This window comes from Macrosteles quadrilineatus, unplaced genomic scaffold (genome assembly GCF_028750875.1).
Source record: "Macrosteles quadrilineatus isolate MER2022 unplaced genomic scaffold, UCM_ALF_1.0 Scaffold_2__2_contigs__length_208266976, whole genome shotgun sequence".
Classification (NCBI taxonomy): domain Eukaryota; kingdom Metazoa; phylum Arthropoda; class Insecta; order Hemiptera; family Cicadellidae; genus Macrosteles; species Macrosteles quadrilineatus.
Genome location: NW_026542595.1, coordinates 77,567,625 through 77,582,832, shown reverse-complemented (window position 1 = coordinate 77,582,832; position 15,208 = coordinate 77,567,625). Strand labels below are relative to the sequence as shown.

The 15,208-nt window shown below is 33.2% G+C and overlaps 2 protein-coding genes across 2 annotated transcripts in view; both read right to left on the bottom strand.

Annotated features, from left to right (window-relative positions):
* The window catches only part of LOC128985608 (helicostatins), a 279,539-nt gene that overhangs the window by 49,292 nt on the left and 215,039 nt on the right, over nt 1-15,208 (bottom strand). The gene's annotated exons all lie outside the window — the stretch shown is intronic.
* LOC128984455 (uncharacterized protein K02A2.6-like) lies at nt 11,126-13,000 on the bottom strand. The gene has a single exon (XM_054403775.1). It carries the CDS (start codon nt 12,998-13,000, stop codon nt 11,126-11,128), a length of 1,875 nt encoding a protein of 624 aa, XP_054259750.1.

Below are 15,208 nucleotides of genomic sequence, written 5' to 3'. Positions count from 1 at the left end.
GTATGCTGCCTGAGGCTGCAAAGCTTCAACTCATGCAGTCACTGATATTGTCAGTATACTACTGCTTCCCTGCATATGGCAATAGTATCACTAAGGAAGACATGTGCAGAATACAGCGAATTCAAAGCTCAGCAATCAGATTTGTATTCTGCCTTAAACAATTTGATCATGTTTCCCCTTTCCATGAAGCAGCCGGGATGTTGCCCATGGAAGCCATGTGCAGGTTTTTGACGTGCTGCATGACTCACAGGGTACTGACTCTCCGTGAGCCCGACTATCTTTGCGAGAGGCTTTCTGTCCGGGATGAGGTCACAACGTAGGACACGTCATGGTGGGAGGCTTCACTTGCCAAGGGTCACCTTGGAATTGGAAAAGAAAAGTTCCTCATATTTCGGACCCACATTGTACAACGGACTGCCCGAGAGCCTAATAACCGTTGCATCCAACAATACCTTTATGATTAAGTTTAAAAAGTTTTTAAAAGATATAAATGTTTAGTTTTAAGTGCAGTAGGTTAATGACAAAAGTTGTTCTGAAAAACTGATATGTATCAGAGAAACGCTGGCTAATAAAGACGTTTTTATTTATATTTATTTTATTTATCATTGTTGCAATATTCATTAAATAGCCCTTATCGTTTGGGTTTCCTTTTTGGCACCACCCCGTATGTGCACATTTAATAACCACAGATGATAACTGTTGATAACTGTGATAACTGGTGATAACATGCCTTCAAAATCATATTAACTAAATAATTCATCTTTATGGAATACTCTCTGCAAAGAATATAAATCCCAGGAAGTACATCACAACTCTGTCCGGTTTTGTGGTTCACTTGTGGTTTGTCATGAATATTTGAACCATAACAAAATGTTACTGTTCAGATTGATCAACGGATACACTATTAAACAAATATTACATGTTCAATAGACACAAGAGCAGAACGATGAAATTAGACATAATTTCCACTGGTAGTATTATAACGCCGTAAAAACGTGGGAGGGTAATATGCAACTAAAAATACAGCTAACAGCTTTGATCGAAACCACACGGAATATTTTGACAAGACAAACAGGTTGTGAATTTAAAATATGACTTTGACAGCTAAGTAATGATAGACCATCAAAGCTTTTAATACTCGTTTGTCTTTGACTTCAGCATGATTTCTTTCATTTTCCATTGTTTAACTTCCAGTTTCATTTACACTGGTTGACACAGGCGTAAACAGATCAACGTCTTTCAGTTGAAAGACGATCAACAAATAAGAGAAAGACATCGCTGCAATCTTTGTCAAAAGTTCCATGTTGAACGTAAAGATTCATTCCACAGACTGTGAACTTAACCGGATTGTCATTCGTCAGACGGGAGAAGGTCCCGATCTTTTCCCAGAGAGAAAAGGGCGAGTTTCTGTGCAAAATATGATGAGCAATCTCCGAATTTCTGTTGGACTCGTTAGCGAACAGATGGCATGTGACAATCTGACAAACAAGATTTACTGACAAGTATACAAAGATTTTCATTTCCATATCGACCATCGATTTGTCATTGATCATCTGTTCAAGTGTCTTGTACGAATAAAACACAACCCCCAAAAAAACAGCAGGTGACGTAGAAGAGGTTGAAGACACAAAAGTGAGAGTTGACGTTGGACACGATGACGTGGAGGGTGGAGTGGACGCGGAGCATAGAGTCCAGACGGGTCTCGACGATATGCAGCAAGGTCTGATCAGCTGTTGCTGCTATCCTGGTCAGCTGTTCGTTCAATGCCGAGAACCTCCTGTGTATTAGCTGAACGAACGTCAGGTGTTGGTTCCAAGCCGCGTTGATTATTACGAACACAGTGATCATATTTGGATAATCAGTGAACATGCTACACATGGCAAGACTCTTAAAGAGTGTGATAAACTGCGAGAGAATGATTACAGCCATAGTTTTGGTCAGGTTTGGAGATCGAACCAGAGCCCCAATTTCCCGGAGTTGGTCGTCGACAAGATTCAAATCTTGTAGGATAGAGTGAAATTTTTCCGGATCGAAAAGAATCATCAGTAGATGTAGGATATTTCCCAGAGTCTGCGGGAGAATTCCGAGCTAATAATGTATGAGAAGTTTGTACGTCCTCAGAAGTGGAGATGCGATGACCGAACATGTCAATGCCAGTGGGATTACACAGTAGAAACATCTGTAAAAGCCTTCGATCGGAACAATCCCGCAGATACGGAAATACAGGTTTTCTGGACCAAATATCATTATATGGGGGTTTTCAGTAAAACCAGTGTTGAACAATCGCTTACAACTCCTACTGAAGAAATACAACAGAACCTATATTAGCAATTTAATTTATTTCAGATATTTAAAAATGTTTTCTTGAGGATATTAAGTGAAGTACTGACAAAAAGACAGCTTATGGAATTGAGTATATCAACGTATATTATCATGTTGAATTTAATCATTGATATTAAAAATTACGACCAATTTACTACAAAGAAGTAATATTTATTATACAAGTAGCATATTGTTGATAAGTATGACTGTCTATTCTAACAATGAGGGAAGGTTGCAGGTATTATATAAATAATGTAGGCCTACTATGTAGTAAATCGATAGCTTTTACTAATATTGCAATATTACCATCAAAATGATAACATAACATGATGGACCACTGTTTAATCAAAAGATAAAATTGTATAAACTGTCCCGTTGATGTCACGTGTTACATCCTATGGATTAATAGATTTAACTGGCGTAAAAATTAGATTTTAAATTCTAAACTGTTTTGAGAGGAAGAAAGAGGAGAGATTGTATAGTATGGAAATGAAATCCAAAGCATTAAATAGTCTATGTATATCGGTACAGTTTTTGTTAGTTATTATGATGTTAGGTGGGTTAAAATGTCAAAATAAAATAAAACTTTTAATTTATTTCCCTTTCGATGTTTTACTTTCTTTCCATATACGTAGTAATGTATATGGATAAAGTATTTTTTCGTCAAAATATTCGTGTTTGAGTTTTGAGTCAATTTTTATACATTTAGGTCCCCCAGAACAAAAAATGTGGTTTTCGAAGTGATGTCTGTGTGTGTGGATATGTACAGAACTACAGACCACACCTGTAGTCCGATTTTGATGAAATTTACTATTTAGGTACTAATCCATGGTATACAGGTTTTTTAATTTTTTTCAAATTTTGATTTTTAATGGAGATTTTCCCATAAAACCCCATAAAATAACGGAAAGTCGGATTTTCTCAAAAGTGGCCGAACGATTTTGATATAACTTAAGTGTGTTATAGCCCTTTGAATTCTGAACAAAATGGTATAACTCCCATTGCTGCAAAAACATCGGTTCAAAAGTTATTGTAACTTATGTTATTTTCCCCATGGTTCATTATACATGGTCATTATAGTTCACAGTATAGTGCAACCCACCATTGCTGTAAAATTTACGTTTTAAAAGCTATTGCGACTTTTGTGATTGTTCCTATAAAGTATCATAGGTAACGCCTACCCATGATAAAAGTTGTTGATAGCTAATGGAAGAAAGTATGTGTCAGAATGCTGATACCGTTTATTTTTCTTTCAACATGTCACATCATTTATCAATTAAAATAACTTATTTGCTACATTTTATGAAGTCATACACATTAACTTAATGCTTACCTAATATCTAACTTGCCGGTAAAATATTATGAACAATAAAATTTAATATAAACTTAAAAGAAATGTCATTTCAGCTAAGTAAGTCACAATAGATTTGAGTTCTTCGTTTGTTCTCATGAAATCTCTTTCAAAGATAATTGGAACACTCGAGATCCGGAAATGAGTTTACAATGCATGAATTCTTTTGTTGGATGTACAAAAAAAAATCTGACTATGATTCATACTCAAATGAAAAAGTAAATATTACAATGGTGTACTGTCTTTGAACTAGATAATAATTGTATGCATTTGAATAAACTCTTTTATTGAATACACATTTGAAACTGTAAATATTGAAAGGTAAACATCGAACTACATTGTTTCGTTAATTAATAACATCAGCAGAGTATGAAAATTACAAATGGTACTACAAAAGGTATTCATTATCTTTGATGACCCTATTGTAACAAATAATGAAAAAGTTTCTTTTGGAGACAGTTGTGTTGAGGAGGTTACATGGACGGTATTGTTAGTATAGTATTAAAGTTTGATCAAACTGCTATTCAAAACAACAGTTTTGCGTTTTGTTGTACATTTTGTGTACCGAAAACCCAGCTACGTTGTTATATCAACCTAATCGAAGCATTGTTTGATTATAGTCGTAAGTAAGTTTTGGAGAATAATGAAATTTGAACAGTTCAAAATTGAAAATGGCGTCGTTGTACCATATGGCATAAATTAAACATTAAAGTTGTTACTTCGTTATACACTTGGATAAACAGCTGGTGACTAATCGTTTTTCATTGTAGTAACTCAGTATGCTGGAAGATTAATGGAGTTAACATTTCAGATACCACTTGTGAAAAAGTTAGCCGGTGGCACCAGGCCAACGTAACGGAGTACGACCGTATGCTTCTGTCATATTCATTTTATATGTTTCCCTGAAAAAGGCAAATAGCCCTATTTGGAGAAACTTTTATATTTGAATATAATATTGCGTCTATATATACTCCGCAACATAAAATCCAGCCACCATTTACTTTGAAGAATCTACATTGAACTTAAAGATAGTTCATATCCGCTTGAGATAAACAAAGTATTAACTTTAACACGTTATCTGTTAAACTACTGTGTTTACGCAATATTCTTTGCGTTAGAAGGTCAAAGATTATTATTCATACTACATCTTCTAATTACTTACTAAAATTGATTATGTGCCTAACAAAACTGAATCTTCCTCGTATTTCTATAAAGTCAACCTATTCCTATAATAGACGCCTGAATAATCGCCCTTCTTCTAAAAATCTGATTTATAATAAAATTTAATTAGTTCCACTTTCAAAGAGAATTAATTTATGTATGAGAGACATATTCTTTAGTTAGGGTTACAACTATACCTTGTGCAAAAACTCAAAATACTTCTAGAAAACTTTAAGATTACTAAGATAACTCTAAGATTAACTTTAAGCTTACTTTTGAATACATTTGGTAATGAAATCTTAGTTTTTAATTCAAAGATAACGTTGAACGCTAAGATGTTAAATACTATTACAACGGCACCAAACTAATTAATTAAAGTTTGAAATATACTATGTTTAATTAGTTTAACTTGGAAATAATGCAATAAGACATGGTGTGGGCTAAGGACATGTACATTTACAAATTACAAAAGTTTTCATCAAAAGTTAATTAAATTAAAAATGTTATTTACATTCATTACCGTCAATGCGAGTGGCATATCTATTAAAAATATTATTTCAGGAAAATAATTTGTAGAGGTTCAGAACTCTTCAACATTATCTAAAAATATGGGTTTTTCAAAAAAAAAGTTTTTGAAATACTTGTTTTTAATACAAAGACTGCTTACCAGCAAAGATTTTTGGTGCTTATACATCAATTGATAACGCCAGCCAAACAGGTTCCCCCTGATCACTAACCTAACTTTAAGTTTAAATTGATTTTAATGTAACTCAGGTTATAGTCAAATTCCGTAAGTAAATGAATGTAATTATTTAATTCTTTAGCGAGTTTCCAATTCTTTTATCCATATCTAAAAAGGGGGGAGGTTGGAGGGGGTAGGTACTTTATCGATAAAATGTGGACATAAGAAGGCAAAAGCGCTAAAACAACATACTTAATGCGCCCTAAAAGTTATACTTTGAGCTGCATTAGCTGTGACCTTGTTTTGAAGCTGATAAGTTTAACCTCAGTAAACACTTCCTTCTCTAAAATACACTCTCGTAGATTTATTATCATTATGTATCACGATGGACTAATCAATCTTTGAAATGGCTTCCCTCCGGTTAATGTAAAGGGTAGTTTTGTCGTTTATAATTCTATTCTTGTTATTTGGCCATCTTAAAAACTATTTTAACTAAATATGAAAATATATTTGTAAGCTAGTGATTTTCGTCAGGCAGGATCACATCAGCACAGTAAGTAACATGCAATAAACATCAAAACTGTCCTGATATTTTATGATCGGATGAAAATCTTCTTGGGATATTCAATCGAAATATGTCTATTATTTTAGTTATCATTTGGAATTTTATTTACATTTTGTTTAGTCCTGTTTAAAATTAATATTTATTATGAAGTAAAAGGTTTTTAGGACTCTTTTATTCATCATAACTATGGATTTGTCAGTAAATATAAAATATGCCAAGAATTTAGATTTATACTTGCAATGTGATTTATATATACTGTATATTTGTGTGATTGAAGTAGTTTTCCGTTACTTACTGAAAGTAAAGAAAGTAAATTTAGTTATTATTAAAAATATACTACAAAAGATTAATAGTGACAAAACAAAAGGTATAAAGGAAATTCTTTTACAATATGTACAAGTAGATATTCTATTAAAATACTATATAGCTATCTTCTAGAGTAGTAAGACAAAAACATTAAAACACAACGGGGACCTGAAGCTGTTCGCCAGGATCAGAGCGTGAAATGACATTGTCCAAAACTAAGCCTCCGTCTACCATCTTGGACGTTGCAATGCAAAAATAGGCTTTGTTGAAAAACTTGTATCAAAAGCTCGACAGTACAGTATAACGGAATTTTGTTAGCGTATGACGCACAGACTGCGACACACATGATTCAATGTGTTTTGTAATTCAGCATCTGGTCTCTGTATAGTGTAGGGTTTGTTGGTTATTTTTTAAATTCGATTGTTGTAATGCTTAACCAAGTGATTAATGATCATATTGTTCAAATGGTTTACACATTTTTAACAGGTTTTCAAAGAGCTCAGCTGTTCCTGGTCATTGACCTTTTGTTTTTATTTACAATGAATAAGGAATGAATCTGTCATATCAAAGAAGCTACACGAGGATTTTATTCATCCCACTCTCATATTTCATTCATACTTGGTCTCTATTTCAATACTGAGATATGTTTAAACATACATAGTTTAATCTTTATTCTTAACTTTAGTTATATTATTTATACAATAACAATAAATATCAACTTGGAACTTGAACTGGGTTGTATTATAAAATGAGTTACGTGTAGTGGTGCGATTCGGTTAAATAATTACCAAAGAACTTAGCGATCTTCCATAGAAATTAAACTGTGGCTATGTGTTCACTTGAAGGTTTAGCGTAACACAAAATTATATAAACAAAACACATTATTTTGATAGAACAATGTATAGAGGAATATTTGGGTCAGTATAAGAATTGGTTTTGAGAGCTTACATAATTTTTAACAAAGTAAAAAAATGGGAAAGAAGACATTGTTAAGTTTATTCAACTCTCAACGCTAAACGAGAAAATACACTATGTTATGCAAATAGTATTGTGATAAAGAATTTTTTGGGGGGAGGGGGTATTTTAACTTCCATCGTCTTTTAAAATCTAATCTAGATTTTAACAACCATAGTAGATTAAACAATCTACTAATCTGTAAATTAATCTGTAAGTTAAGGAAAGAAAAACTCATGTAAAAAAAATTATTCGAAGGTTTTGGGGCACGAGGGTAAAGACTTTTGATTAGCAAAATATTTAAGAATATATAAACTTAAAATAAGACATTGTATCAGGGTTATTGTTTACATTTATATTTCTTGTACTGTTTGAATGTCCATACTTAACTGACACCTAAACAAAGGGAATAGGTAATTGAGAAACCAATGTAAATGTAAAGAGCTCTTGTCCTAAAGACCTCTTGTAGTGTTAACCAAGAAATTTTAAAACGAAAATTCAAAATGCGTGAATGAACAAAAACTAAGACGGAAGTGAAAATTATAACTGAACATCTTGACAGACTAGGATTGTGAAACACCTCAACACAAACAAACATCAAGTACAGTAAGTTATACTTGCTACTGTAAACCTCTAGAACTGTTAACTGGATTAACACAAAAGATAATCTGCATGTCATGAATACATACATTTATTCGTCTCTTGTTGTTCTGTGCAATATAATTTTATTTTTTGTGTAATTCTTTCAAGTTAAAGATAACTCCAATTCTAACATTTTTAATTCATTTTTCTTATACCATTTGAAGGTAATAACAATAAATACCCAGCTAAATTAAAACTAAAACAAACAATAAATCAATTTTAAATATCTCTAGAACGTTGGGTACTATCATTTTTGCTTTCAAAGATCAATGTTTGTAAAAGAATATTTATAATTGGATTTTCTTACCACATTTTGTAAACAGTAATACAATTTATAAACCCAAATTTTTACTCTTTTAAACTGATATTTTAGGGCTTACAGCAAGAAAAGTGCTATAGGTATTGCTAGATAAAAGTATGAGTATGCTTTTAAAAAAGACTAAAATTTTTAAATCTTTTAAACAAACATGAGAGACTGATTGACTGTGTAAAATAATAGGGGGTGTTTTTAAGAAAGCTTTCATTTTACACCATTGTGAAGGCCCACGTTTCATGGTTGTTAACAAAGTTGAAAAAGAACCGAAAATTACACGGAAATGTCGTTGAGTGTTGAGTGCTGTCAACTTGTCTTTAAGCTGTTATATTTTGCCAAAATTAATTCTCATTTTGCCTCGTAAAGCACATTCGCTAAATTTCGTACTTAGGTAACAAAGTTTGATGAAAATATGTATATCTGTAAACGAATATTATGATTATACTTATTTTTTATCAATGTATGTGTTGACAATTAACATGTTGTGTAATAAATATTTACGAAAACGTTGCATTAGGAAATTATAGTGTTTTATGAAGCATTTCATACATGTGTATTGTATAACCAAAAGAATACACAAAATTTAAAGATCTTCCAAATTTCCTGTCTCTAAGGAGAGGCTTATTTCCTAGAAATGTTCCAATCGAGAGGTTGATAATCTCTTTTGATCCTTTTTACATATCTTTCATCCTACCACGATATTTCCTTGTTACTTTAGATCAAGGTTTAAATATAAAAAAAAACTGTGGTAAATGGAATTTAAACTTTACAGTAAATGCTGAAGTAAAAAAAAAACTATATATTTGATGAAATAAATTAACATAAATTTTACGAAGGATGTCGATACATGGTTACGGATTTCATCAAGTAGGGCTCTATTATATTTTAAAATTGTGTTTATAATGTATTATGGAAATTACAAACTTAACGCGCAAAAGCAAACGTGTAAAAATAAATTAAAAGAAAACACAATGTGTTGCATTTATGCATGAATCGTGTCACGCTGTTGTCAAACACACAGTTGACTCGAAACCAAAAATCAAATAAAAAGAGGATTGAGTATATCGATTTTTTAAATAAATAATGTTAAATTTTAAATCTTGGTGAGGAATTTCAATGACATGCGAGTTTTGGATACGAAGTAAATTTAAAAAATCTTACTTTAAAAATGTCCATATTATTCTTGTGTACAATAATGAGTAAACTGCTTTTAATTTGCTTGTTTATGGATATATTTTGATCAAACTTGGAAAATTTATGTATTTTATGGTTGGTTATTAATACTTTACTAAAAACATATATAACTTTCCTTGTAGCAGACCTAGGTACTTGTTCAACTTAATTTTAATAGGTTTAAAAAATTGAAAATCCAATCAGGCGAATGGAAATTCGCTTAGTCTGCATGTTTGCTGTAGCGGGGTATTTGTTTTATTGCAGCTTGTTATATTACTTATTTCTCCCTTAAAATAGTATAATGTATTGTAGCATTATCTATTTTATAAGTTAAGTTTATTATGTTCAGAAAAAAACACAGATCCCCGAATGAAATACTTTTGGTTATGGTTGAAAATATTTTAGTTTATGAATGCAAAGTTATTCATCACTATGGTTTAATTGTATAAACCTAGATGAAGGGATTGGACTGTATAATCTGTAAACTGAACATTTCGCGCCATATTGTGAACTTCAACTGCTTTAACGAACTCAGGTCTTTAGTATTCTCCGCTGAGTGCAACTTTGTTGTGTTAATTTGCAACTACAAGAAAAATATTTATATTTAGTGCGAATTAATAATTTTTTTATTTAAGCTTTACTTTATACTATTATGCATTTTTAGTATGTCTCTTCACTAATAATTAAATCTTTACTATGTATAAGGGTTTCATATTAAAACTTAACTTAAAGAATTTTTTACTAGCTATCAACTTTAATTTTGGTATTTGATAAATTTTTAGCTGTCCAAACTTTGCTGTGAATTTAAATAATAGAAGTTTATAAAAAAGATAAAGTCAAAACAATATTTTTTTGAAAATTGCCTCTAAAAATATGAGGTATAATTTATGGTTTGTGTGTTTACACCTTACTAGGTCATGCAAAGGTCACATTTTTTGTTTTGCAAATTTCCCTCTGTTGATTCCACTAATTTTAGTAATAAAAGTTCACATTTTATATAAGAAAATAGAAGGTAAGTTTTTATTAAATCACAATCTGTAAGTAAACATAACAATTCAATAAGTAAACAAAATAATAATTTGAACACATGTTAGAAATAAATTGTAAATAAAACATATGCTAACACCTCCTCCTCTATTTACTGTGCTGCGGCACTTTACGAAGAATCAGCTGGTCAACATGTCTTCTTATTATTCGTCCATCTTCCAGCTGAACTACGTACATTACATGTCCTTGCTTTTGAGTTATATAGCCCGAATACCACTTGGACGAACCATTGACATATTCCCGCGCTTGCACTTTATCTCCAACTTTGAAATTCCTTGTTATACCGACTTGGACTCCCTTCTGCTGATATTTGTTCGGTTCTAATGTTGGAACAATTATTGCTAGGTTTGTTCGTACACTCCTTCCAAACATTAGGTGATATGCTGATGTACCTGTTGAATTCGGGGATTGCCTGAGTTGCATTAGAAGTCTTTGGATTTTATTTTGCAGTGTACCCTTTTCTCCCTCCATAGATTTTAACGCCTTCTTGACAGTCTGCACGTACCTTTCAGCCTGGCCATTTGAGTTTGGATGGTATGGTGCCGTTGTTCTGTGAATAATCCCACATTCATTCATGAAGTTTTTGAACTCTTGAGAAACAAACTGTCTTCAATTATCTGAAACTAGGATGTGAGGAAACCCAAAAGTTGAGAAGATTTTCCGTAATTCTTGGACTGTCCATGTACTTGTAGTTGTTTTTGTCTGTATCACATCCACCCACTTACTAAAGGCATCCACTAATATCAGGTACTGTTGGCCATCTGTTGGTCCTAAGAAATCAATGTGCACCCTCTCCCATGGATTAGAAGGTTGTTCCCATGGATGGATAGTTTTCCTCGGGTTGTTGCATTTTTCAATGCATTGTCGACATTCAGTTACCATATCTTCAATATCCTTGTCTATACTTTTCCACCAGCAAAAACTGCGAGCTAAAGCCTTCATTTTTATTCCTCCTAAATGAGCTACGTGTAGTTCTCGAAGCACATGAGGTCTGAGAGATTGAGGTATCATGACTCTCCAGCCCTTCAGTACACAATCATCTTGAATGGACAGCTCGTTATCGTGAAATCCGTATTGTTCAACAGATTGTCCCGATTTCAAGGCCTGTAGGACTGGACCCAAAACAGCATCGTTGAGAGTTTCCTTAGCCACCACGGTACTGTTGATATTGAGTGTTTCCAGTTGATTTATGTGGTACTTTGAGAGGTCATCTACAGAATGTTCTTGTACAACTTCGATAGGGAATCGAGAGAGATAATCTGCATTGCAATGATGAGCAGTTTGCCTGTACTCTATGTCATAGTCGAACCCGGAGAGAAAGTGAGCATAGTTGAATATCCGTGTTGCCGAGATTGTTGGTAAGGTCTTTGCTGGATTAAAAATTGACACCAGCGGTTTGTGATCAGTGATCAAAGTAAATTTGCGGCCATAACAAAACGGGGAAAACTTTTTCAGGCCCCAATATATTCCCAAGGCTTCCTTATCGATTTGAGAGTATTTTTGTTCTGATTTTGATAAAGATCGAGAGGCGAAGGCGATTGGCCTGTCTGTTCCATCCCTATAGCGGTGCGAAAGAACGGCTCCTACACCTACCGGCGAAGCATCAGTAGCTAAGACCAGTGGCAAGCTAGGATCAAAGTGTACCAACACGTCATCACTTGTAATAATTTCTTTAATCTTCAGAAAACTCTGTTTACAAGCAGAGCTCCATGTAAAAGTGTTTCCTTTTCGTAGCAGCCGATTCAAAGGATGTAGCAGTGTAGCCAAATTCTTTATGAATTTGTTGTAATAATTCGCAAGGCCTAGGAAAGTTCGGAGTTCAGTTACGTTCTCTGGTCTTTTACATTTTAAAATGCTCTGTATTTTAGCATCTGACTTATGTAGTCCTTTGCTATCGATCACATGACCTAAGTACTCAATTTTGTTCTGGAAAAACTTACATTTCTCTCTATTTAACCTCAAATCATTTAACTTCAATCGTTCAAACACCTGTTCCAGTCGGCGAAGAAGCTGTTCCCTGTTAGATCCTTGGACAATTACGTCGTCAAAGAAACATTGTACGCCTTCTAAGTTATGTAATGTTTTGTCCATGAATCTTTGCCATAACAAGGGTGCCACTTTTACTCCAAACATTAATCTGTTCACTTTAAACAGCCCTTTGTGAGTACTGATTGTTTGCATGATGGCACTGTCTTCGTCCATCTCCATGTGCAAGTATGCATTACTGATATCAAGAGTACAAAATATCTTTCCACAATGCATCTTTGACATGATATCATCAATCCGAGGTATAGGGTAATGTTCGTCTTTAATAACTTTGTTCAAAGTCACCTTGTAGTCAGCACATATTCTGACTGAACCATTGGGTTTGACAACCGGCACAATGGGTGTGCCCCAATCGGATGATTCGACACGTGTGATTATACCCAAAGTCTCCAGTCTTTCAAGTTCCTTCTCTACTTTTTCTTGTAATGCATATGGCATGTGTCTAGGTTTGATGTAAATTGGCTGGGTTTCGTCTTTTACATAAAAATGGCCCTTTTCTTTTGGTATTTTCCCAATGCCTTCTTTGAAAATGTCTTCGTATCGAATCATCAAATCATCTAGTTCTTGGATGTTTTCGTTTTCACTTGAATTTAATGAATGTATGTCAGCTGCATCAAGTTGAATCTCTCTTATCCATTCTCTTCCGAATATAGAGTCTACACACTTGTTAACAATGTACAGTTTTCCAACAAAACTTTGATCTTTATACTGAACATTTACAAAAACAATTCCTCTTGGATTGATTATTTCCCCAGTGTATGTCTTGAGTTGAACATTTGTCTTGAAAATCCTTTTTGGAGAGTTTAAAAGCTTAAATGTATCGTATGATACAATGCTGAGAGCCGCTCCTGTATCTAACTCCATTGTCATGAGTCTTCCTTCCACTTTTACCTCGAGCATAAACTTGTCATTTGATTTTGAATGAAGTTGGTAAATTTCATGAGTGTCATCATCGCTTGTATTTTCTGCGGTTTCATCTGATTGTTTTACTTCTTTCTTTGGTTTTCTTAGACATACTCTTGCTAAGTGACCAAAACGTTTACTAGAGTTGCATTCTGCATTTTTGAACTTGCATTGATGTGCTCTATGTGAATCATCACCACATCTATAGCATTTGTTTCTCAGTTTCTCCAAAGGAGTTTGATACTCAGAGAGTTGTATATTGTTAGATTTACAAGGTTTCCTATCTGGCTGTTTGTTCTTGCTTGATACTTGGTGTACTTCCTCTTGATTTTCATTTGTCTTTACTATTCTGCTTTCACTTTTCGCTAGTTCCAATGTAGCAGCCTTTTCGACTACTTCTTTAAACGGTTGCAATAGTTTATCTTGAAGAAGTTGAAGACGTATATCAGAGTCTTTTAATCCCCTGACAAACTGCATTCGAAGTAGAATTTCAGATACAGATTCATTACAACTTGTACAAGTAAACTGACATTCTACACTGAGCTTTCTAAGAGCATTAGCGTAAGCTTGTACACGTAAGCAGATTCATTACACAATTGGGTACGGGTCGTAAATTTGTGCTGAAGTGCCCAAATACTGGGTTTTGGTTCTAGTTGAGCCATTAACATGTGAATCAATTCCTCATATGGCTTGTTATGTGGGTCATCTGGTATGCAAAGATCGTATAGCTGTTCATGTATTTGTGGGGTGATTGCCTGTAAAAATAAATCCACTTTGACTCTTGGACTTAAGTTTCCCCGTAATTTTGTGTAGTTTTCAAAGCGTCGAGTGAAGTTTTGAAAACTTTCCTCTGGTGTATACGGCTGGAAAGGAATATTAGATACATTTTGACATGTTGCAGAAGCAGAAATTGCTGTATGTGTATCGTACTTTTTCTTTTCTGCTTCAAGGAATGTTCGTATCTCTCTATATATTTCTTCTAACTGCCATCGAATTTCTAATTCACTTTCTACTGAATTTGTGTGAAGTTCAATATTTGACTGTGTAACCTCAATTTCAGCCCATATTGCTAAAAGTTTATCTGTGTAGTAAGTGCATGTATCTTGAGAATGTTCACATGTTGGTAAATCATCCTTGAGTTTGATCAAGCGTAGTTCTAGTAATTTCCTTTTCTTTAGACACAAGTCAAATTCTTTTCTACTTACCATTTTACTCGTCGCCATTGTTGATTCCACTAATTTTAGTAATAAAAGTTCACATTTTATACAAGAAAATAGAAGGTAAGTTTTTATTAAATCACAATCTGTAAGTAAACATAACAATTCAATAAGTAAACAAAATAATAATTGAACACATGTTAGAAATAAATTGTAAATAAAACATATGCTAACACCCTCAATAAACGAGTGTATATTTGCGTGTTTGTCTGGCCTCTATGAGCTTGTTTTGCTACGTGAGTACTACCATTGAGTATAAACCTGGTACTACACAGCTGTTAGTTTTGACATTACAATTGGCACTTCATTAACCATTAAATTTATTTTAAAACTCCTAATTAAAATAATACAGTATGTTAAACAATAAATTACAAAACAAATGTATGTAGTTAATGTGTTTAATAGGGCAATGTTTCCGTTCCGTTTTTACAGTTCAGAAAATAAACGGTCTTATAAAATTTTCTTAAACAATATACATAACTAATTACAGCAAAAGAAAAAGGTTTCTAACCTACAAAAAAAATTA